Here is a 9718-nt window from a genome sequence, read left to right as displayed (position 1 = left end):
TAGGAAAAAATCAAGAAATTTTCTTAGCCTATCCAGAGTGACTAAGATCGTAGTTTGTATAACCACTCATTGATTATTTTGTAGGCATACTCTTAACTTTAGTATAATAATTCCATTTTATGAATAATATAGAATTCGTAGATGTGAAAATGAAGAAAAAGTAGTAAAACATCTTTTCTAAAGGTGCCACATTCTAGCCAGAAACTGAGCGAAGTTCTTAAAAATTATTCTTGCATTCTTTTACATAAGTGTCCAGTGCTACTAAAAAACTGGAAAATTGAAAACTAGAATGCGCTTGTTTAGGACTTCAAAATGGTATCATATTAACATTTCAAGCCCAATAGGATCGTGTGATCCATTGTGATGTAATGCACTCTGACTGCCAAAGTTATCTAACTTAACTTAATAGGCCATAAGTTACGTTAATAGACCTTCTGTATTAATACTGTAGCGCTATAACTATATAGACTATAGCTACTCTAAAACATTGTTTCCAATGAAACGGTCTTGCATTTAATATATTTTTCCAAATTAATTTAGCGCGCAGAATCGTTGAATACCTTGTGAACTTAATATAATCCTAGTTGAGTTGAGTCACATTATCAATCGATATTTTTCTATACTTCTATATAAACTTCTATAGAAACATTTCTTATATTAGACACTATGTTAGATATAGATATATCTTAAACAAATCTATAGAATTCAACACTGAGAACGATTTATTAAAGTCTACACATTTGACTCGATAGAGAATTAAAACTGATTTGAAAATCGAAATTTGACAGCTGTAGTTTGTTAACATTTTATATGCAAAATTTTATATGCTTTTTAATACATATGAATAGATTTGGTAAAATTTTTTCTAACATTACATTACTTTATGATACATTATTATGCTTAAATACATAATGGACTACAAAATGGTATGAAGGAATAGGTCCGATGCAATAGTCGCTCTATATTTATTTGCCACTAATTCTAGCTGACCTTATAGAGAGATTGTATTCGGTAAGTTTAAATTATTTTATAGATTGGCGTAGCAGATATAAGTCATTAATGTATACAAATTTTTTTGGTTTTGTCGATTGAACCTATTAGTACCTGTGTGGTTATTTGTTAATGTACTTTAATGGACATCCATTGAAACAGCCAATTTTTTATATAACATGCTTCATTTACCATTTTTTAATCAAAATTTATTTATGAAAATTATCTTAGGATAAATTTATAAGATAGTAGTTTTAAAAAAATATTAAATTTATCTTAAATAATAATTTAAAAAAAAATTATCTATACTTCTGCTTACATTTTGATATATAAAAATAATTCAAAAAGATTTACTCTAAGTAGCCGAAATTATGATAAATACTATTTTTTTTTTTTTTGCAAAATACGAAGATAAGAATTCTTACATATATTTGTGTTATTTAATATTCTGAGTTGAATGACTGTCTTCATGAAGTTCACTATCTTTATGGAGATAAAATCTTCTATTGCCATTTAGCATATTTTATTGTGTTCTCTTACTAGTGCTGGGTACAATCTCTTTTATGTTTTGTATGTATTTACATAAAATGTTCTTATCACAATATACCACCGAAATCGCCTTGCCTTGTACTCCCCATTTAATAATAGGTATGTGGAATGGTATACGAGTAACAATATGTCAAACATAAATCTCTATCTATTGAGGAAACAGTTTATAATTATTTTAAGATCAAGTTTTTGTGTGTTTCTTATAAAAACTAAAAAATAAGATAAAAATCTTTAGTCAGTTACAGCAGAATATAATCGATTTGAAGAGTACTGCATATTCAAACTGGTATGTTCTAGTATCACAGAAAGTTCGGAAACCAGAGTTTTGAAGAGTCCTCTAATTGTTTGAGATATTGCACCCCAAGAAAATCTTATACACTTTGCTGCGATTAGATGATATTTCACTAATAGGTAACTCTATTTAAAGTTGGTGTTACAGGTTGTTAGGATGCTAGTGAAGAATGTCAATAAGCCCGTTGCATACATGCCGTAAAAAAAGTTCGCTACGTGGTAATAGAAGAACTTAAGAATGACTCTGAAGTGCAAATAGAAATAATAACAGAATATTCATAAAAATTTAGTAGTTTTAGCAATTGATATATATCTAAAGTGCTTTACAACTGCACTTAAAGCAGTCAAGTAGGTTTTATATGGTTTATGTTCCCGATAGAACTATCGTTGATATAATCTAAGTAAAAACTATGTTGTACATGTAAACATTAACTTGCTAAACGTTTATTATAATCATATGAATGATTTGGAAGCTAATACGTAACGAATATATATACAGATACACATTGATTACTATAGGGTGTGTAGTTATATATGTATATATGTATATATATTTATTTTATTACATAATTGTGCAACGAAAAATATATATTCACTTCATACATGGAAGAATCTAATAACTTGTAAAAATTAACAAGTAGCTCATTAGTCACACTTCTCTGGGAATGTAGAAGGTGTGACAGGTGAGTGCTCAATGCCAATCGCTGTTGCAATTGTTGAAAAATTAGTAATATATACTACTCTCTGACATTAAGCATAATTTCATCTGGAAAAATTATATATCAAGTTTATTATGTCAAGTTTAGATAATTTATCTGCACTTTCTCTGTTAAACACATGTAACTTGAGGTACAAATTAGATAAACGTTATCGCACTTTTATCTCTTTAGATGACAAAATATTATTACTTCTGATATCTACTCTACATCTGTAGTTGATTTGATATATATGACGTTGTTCGATGTCATGACACTTTTTCTCACGTCATGCAATTTAATCATATTAATATATTTATTGTTTCATCAATAAACAAATTGGCTCAAGTACTTTTTATAATTTTGGAGATAATAGTAAAGGTCAGCATAGCAGAAAGGATATTAATAAGTCATTCACAAAATATTATTATTTTGTATTTAGAATTCTAATAACATTATGACAATAATAATTAACTTGAGGTAGTATTGCTTAGGTGTGCTGATAGTTAATTATGAAGAATGATTCATTGGTGACGCAATAACTAAGCTGAACTTATAATTTTTTACTTACGATACATAGAAGTCTGTGTCATGTAATGTTTTATGATAAAAAACTATTAAATAAATCTACGAATAATTTAATTTTTATTTACATTATTTGTTGCAAGATTTTCAATATAGTAATTATCAGTAACACAAAATTAAATATGTGAGTAATATATTTGCTGATATTTAAGGCTATGAAGTTTGGGTTTCCAATAGTCGTGTGTCTTGCTAAGATAATTTATATTTTAAAAGATTCTGAAAAACTCAACTTTTCCTTTTGTGGGTTTTTGATTTCTGGAACAAAAACTGATTTCTGAACAATCTTCTGCAAAAGATTTGTAATTAATACTGAAATAATGTCATCTGAAATTTTTTAAAACTGCAATTATAAATTTGTGTTGTATCGGATGATATAAAAAGTATCTGCAATTTTTATTGATATATTTTTGAACGAACATTTTTTTTATTGAAAATTAATATCTAATTTTAATAAAGTAGGTATTGTCCAGGTTACTTAAAAACGCTCAATGTTTGGGTACCACATGAGTTATAATAAAAAAATTTCATTGACCGAATAACCATTAGTGAAACGCTGATAAAACGCTTCACAATCGAGCCATTTTTGAAGCGAAACTTTATGGAGCTTGAAAAACTGATTAATTGCGAGAATATTCAACGCAAGCAGTCATGATCACAGGTAAGTTACTCTCCATAAACGTCTTTCGTGACTGACAAACAAGGTTTATGGAGTGTTTAATGGGACTGGAATGAAATTGTCTATTATAAGCTGCTTCGCTTGAAAAAAAAAAACAAGAAAAAGTGACCAGTATTGGCTAACAGAAAAAAAGTCATATTCCATAATGACAATGCCAGGTCACACATATGTTTGATGACACGGAACAAAGAATTTTGAACCGCCTGTTAACTCTTTGTTTCAATCTCTACAAAACTGTCTTAATAGTAAAAAATTAGCCCACCGAAGAGACGCTTAAAAACTCTCCGAAAAATTTTACACCAATAAATCAGTAAGTTGACTGAATCTTTCACAACGCTTGAAGTTGATTTTCAGAACGTACGAGGATGACGGATTCTGTGACTCTGTTATGGATGCCGGGATATGAAAGGTACAAAGGCAATGTAAGGGCAAAAGCACTTTTCGTATGCCCGGAACCCTATTGCGGAGTTAACAACAGCTTCAAAAACAGATTGGTCGCGAAAAACAAAACATAACTGACTTCTGGAGAGCCCCAAAAAGCCACACTGTAGTCAAAAAGGCTTATTATCCCTGAACATATAAAGGCTAAAGCTGTTCTAAACTTAAGAATAGATATCAGATTCTACACGCAACTGTTAACAGGCCACTGTAGAATGCGACACCATCTGAAAAAGATTGGTCTAGCAGACAACGATTCCTGATAACTTTGTCAAAAGCAACAGCAGAGCAGAACAGCATAACATATTCTATGGGCTGCCTAGCCGCAGACTTAACTATCTAGGCTGTAGAGTTTTGAGCCCTAAACACCTAGCTAAAATACGGCGTACAGTTATCACCAAATTCTTCAAAAGTTTAGAATTGGACTAGTTAGGCGAAAGGCTGCACAAAAGATCTTTAAGGTCGCAGTGTATGCACAGCCTATCCATAATAATAATAGGGTTGATTATTCTAAAGCAAAGACCATATATGATTCTCATCTTGCATGATTGCTACTCACAGCTTTTCCGCAATTGAAATGTGTTCACTATTGAATCCTTTCAACTTAATGGCATATCGAATATCAAACATTTTATTAAATATAAATAAAAAATTAATGGGGAAAATTTAATAATAAATTGTCCAATATATATAATCGTGTGTCTGCGAACACCTGCGCTGAGGTATTGTTTATTTCTGTATGAATTTTTAAAATATACTATACCACAAATTATGGGAAAAGTGTGGAATATTTCATTGGCCTGCACTCATAACAGAAATTCAATAAATGTAGAATAAATATACGAAGAAAAAAACTAATACTTTTTACTTTCTTTCAGTTTGTGTTATTAATAAATTGAAAATTATTTAATTAATTAAAAATTCTAAAATAAAAAAGCAATTAAATTAATTGCTGACGTTCTATGACTTATGAAAAATTCGGTTATTTCAGCAGTAAATGGGCTATTTTATCAGAATTGGTAGGAGAGAGTAGAGTATGAGTTCCATGTGCCGCCCGAGTAGTACGTATCTTATCTAAAAATAAGCGTCTTTTTTAGTTAATTTTTTTCTTCTAATTCTTCTAAGTTTTCGCATGTTTTATTTGTTTTTATTTATATATATTTCTCAAATGTTTGATATAAGTTTATGCTAACAGAGCTGCCAACTTTTGAGAAATTTCAATGAGTTCAGTATAGGAGAACCAAATCTACGTCTTATGAAAGGCGTGTGATCGTCTCTCATGCCTGCATTGTGTTGTGCCTCAGTGAAATAAACAATTTTATTTGGTATAAAGACTGTCATTGAATGTAAAGTAATTTTATTTAATTTAACAGTGAATTACTCTAAATTGCGGGTAATTTAAGTGTACGTAAATATGTAAAATATTAAATAATAATGCCAGCAATAGGTCTTGCTTGCGAAGATACGCAAATGTACAGGTTCGCAATGTCAAGGCATTGAGTTTTCATACTAAAAGTTGCTTTCAGTAGTGACTTAAGTTAGAAGATAAGCCCTGCTTAGCTTAATTACACTGGAAATCGAAAATTGTTTGAGTTGCTGGCGGGAAACGTATGAGCTGTCACTCACTCAACTCTTGCGGGTGTAACCAGGCCTCCGTTGAAAATTCACTGAATTTTCTATTTTATTTTTATTTCACGTTAAATATATCACAAAAGTCAATAGCGGTTGTAAAGGTTAATTTATGGCGGATGATTTTATTGGCATTGGCTCTGTTATACATACCGTGAAATGAGATAAGAATGCATTTCTGTGAAAATTACAATGTAACGACATCATCAATAACAATTGCAATTAAAATGAATTTAAAATTTCAACGGAAAATAGTATATAAAAATACTTAAAATGAATAGATGAGCAATTAATAGATTAAATTAATTAATGAAAATTATAGTTATGCAATAGATTTTTCAAGCTCATATTTTTTAGCAACCATTTGGGTAAGTAGGGCTCAGTGCAATGATAGTAAAAAGCAAACGCGATATAAGTTTAAAAAAAACAACACCTATTATACGGAACTGTAAATCTACATTGTGATATCACTAATATGATAATATGCATATAACGTGATATAACAAAATTTAATATATAATAAAACTAGTATAAGCTGCTATACATTTTTTAGTCACGCCTCTTTCTCATTAGCTACTAAAGTTAGGTTTTAGTGAGGATGTTTTTTTGATTATATCATTGGATCAATAATGACGTTATTTCCTTTCGATCAGATAGAATGAATCTGTTTTAATAGCCTTTTCGATCATTAGATTTTATAAATTATGTTTCAGTTCCAAATTCAAAGTACATTCATTCGAATATACAAAAGTTTTTCTAACAAAAAACCTGTATCTGGGTCAGTAGTTTACTTATCAGCTATATCTAAATCTGAAACGATATGGATAAGAACTTGTATATAAATATCATATATAAATATCAAATATTATTTGAATATCTTTATTAAAAACTGAGAAAACTTATATCCCATTAGTAGAAGTAATATAACGATTTACTTTATCAATATCAAAAAATGCAATATACAAGCAGTGTAAGCCACCACCACAATATATCTCATAGTTTCAAAAGTAAGCGTAACCACACATTATCTTATTGTAGATCCCGGAGTATGAAGATCACAAAGACAATGAAAGGGCTGATCGGCCAATCTGAACTCTGGCAAAAGAACACGTAGTGGATAATGGTATCTGTTTTTTAAAGTTTTAAAATAGGTTTAAGTTGCACCCTCTTATTAGAATAGTAGTGAATATTAGAATAGTGGTGAAGAAGAAAAAACTCAAGTAATTTCTGTTTCTTGGAAAAAAGATATTGCAGTGACAAGTCCATTTTTTAGTAAGATTAAGAACTTATTATATATTGCATGTAACCTACTACCATATTCATAATCTGATACCTGATCTTTCTTATCACAGTCATCAATAATTTTCCAGATCAGATGAGAGTAGTCTTAAAAAATCAAAGTATTTCGATTTTTTATTCTTCTTTATTTAAATAGTCTTTGACTCTCTAATTCTCCGATATGGTTATATGAGCTCAATAAATCCTAATAACCTAAAGTCTAATATTACAATAAAACTTAAATAGATTTATAATATTAATATTTTAATTTGAAACATTGTTCAAAAACAAAAAAACTAAATCATTTTTTTAACGATAAGATATCGATTTACACTTTTGACCCATTTATACGTCAATTATACGAGTATGTGCGGTAGGTAGAATTTATTGACTTGCTTCTGTTGACCACATATCATCAAATCGAAAATTATTGAATTGATAGTTGTAATCATTTTGTATGAGTAATTTATTATTAAAGTTTATTAAAGTATGTATTTTAATAGTTGTTTAGAGGTGGGGTTAACTATTATGGGCTTACGTCATGTTCCGGACTATTCTTTGTACTTTAAACCGTTTCTGTTTGAGTGATTATATTCTTTTTGCCTTTTTTAGGCGTAAGGAATAGTAAAAATAGTTGAAAATATGAAACTGATGTACTTTGAAGGACATTTTTAATTGCAGTGGAAAATAATTTTAAACTTTTATGGAGCAATTATTTCTGAGGGTGTGTATAAGTCGCCTTGGTTTCCTTTATTATATGCGAATAGTCAATTATAGACTTATGTGGTTATTAGTTGAAAAAGCTAGTCATAAATTAATACTAAATTAATTTAATACAGTTGTGATAGTACTGTTATACATGGTAAGCGGCCGTACGAAATAGTACACCCTCCCTCTTTTAAAGTTAGTCAAATGCAACTTAACTATGAACAGTAAGCCCATGAGATAACAACCACTTAAAGTGTGATGGCTAACAGCGAAATTATGATATAAAAGATGTTTCAGATAATTTTTGCAATAAGCACGGATGATTTGTAATGTAAGGACATTTTTTTTTTTGTGTTATGCTATATCCTGGAAGTATTTAGCAAATATTATATTTGAAAAATTGCTCATATGATGCTTGTTACAATTTGCGTAGTAATAAAAGTAAGTGTTATATGAATTACATTAGCTTAAAAAGGGGAGTAGCAGAGATATCACTTCCCGGTACCTAAAGGTCTTTCGGCAAATTCCAATTTTTAATTTGATCAGCTTCTAAGAAAAATATCTTTATATTATATTTATGGCGATATATTTATTTTATATTTAAGTATATATGACCAGAGCATAACTTTTCTTCGGGGGTGGCAAATAGATATTATATCACGGTTGTTAGTTATGCTTGCTCTACTACAGGTGCATTAATTAATCCACTGTTAGCCAGCATTTTTTGCTAATACTTTTACTCCATATTTGTAGCGCAGTTAATGAGCACTTTACTTATTGTAATAAATTGTTTATCATTGAAATAGACAAATATGTAAAAGTTAAAGTTTATTAAAAAATTTATAATGTTTAAACAATGGTTTTCTTTAAATAGTTCTTCATAATTTATTAAACCCGAATATATGCATTAAAATATTTTTCATCTTAAACAAATATGTAAAAATTTTACATACATAACATAGAAGAGATTAAGCCTCTGTTTCAGAACAGCCCGTCTTTGCAGATAACCAAGTTTCGATCGCTTTTCCAGAAGAAAGTTGGAAGAGCAGATATGTGCTGCTTTTGAGTTTTGTTATAGTTTTATATGTACTCCTATGGTACATCATATTACTTGCTTTCAATCTAATATGCAACGTCTTGTCAAATTTTTATGTACATGCTTTTAGATCAACGTTAGGTTATGGCAACAATAACAGGGAATCATATTGAATATAAAAAAGTAAGTCCATCCGATAAATATATTAATACTATGAGCAATGTTAAAGGGAGTTATCGAAAGCGGCAATGATGAACACCCAATCGTTTACTAAACCAATCTTTAAATAAAAAACAGATAACGGAAAAACTAGACTTCTAGTTTTTGGAGCATATTTGGAGACTAAAGTAAAACTAACTAAAGTAGTCGACATGCAGATAACATCGAAAGGAACAGAAATGAGTGGTTATCTATAAAGACATTATTAATTTCTTAAGAGTAATCAGTTATATGAATAATTAATGAAATAGTTGAAAGTTCATAAGCACTGCAATTGTACTACAGATTTTTTTTATTATTAAATTGAATGAGAACTACCATCGATACTATAGTTACAATAGGACTCGGAAAAATAATCTGCATTCGTGAAGGCTACAGATAAATTCGCTATTTTCGAGAAATCCTGAAATTTTAAAAAGATACTGTATAATTCAAAATATTGTACTGCATTTCTTTTAATTCTTTCTAGTATCTTTTTCTTATAATAGGATATTTATCGTAATGTATTTTATACATTACTGTATGCTTGCTTGTCTATATACAGTCAGTAAAATTCAAATCATGAAGTATAATTTAGCAGTTATTGTATATTAGTTTTATTATTTCTCAAAATTTTATCTTAAT

General features: G+C 29.2%; 1 protein-coding gene across 1 annotated transcript in view; it reads left to right on the top strand.

Moving 5' to 3' along the window:
• LOC119674030 (tetraspanin-9-like) overlaps positions 1 to 857 on the top strand; it is a 4376-nt gene extending 3519 nt beyond the window's left edge. Inside the window, exon 6 of the mRNA XM_038085151.1 lies at positions 849 to 857. Coding sequence (XP_037941079.1) covers positions 849 to 857 — 9 coding nt within the window. The remainder of the gene's footprint in view (positions 1 to 848) is intronic.
• Positions 858 to 9718: the final 8861 nt, after the last annotated feature.

This window comes from Teleopsis dalmanni, chromosome 2 (assembly GCF_002237135.1).
Source record: "Teleopsis dalmanni isolate 2A chromosome 2, ASM223713v2, whole genome shotgun sequence".
NCBI classification, from domain to species: domain Eukaryota; kingdom Metazoa; phylum Arthropoda; class Insecta; order Diptera; family Diopsidae; genus Teleopsis; species Teleopsis dalmanni.
Note: the sequence above shows the minus strand (reverse complement) of the source record. Positions and strands in the feature narration are given on the sequence as shown.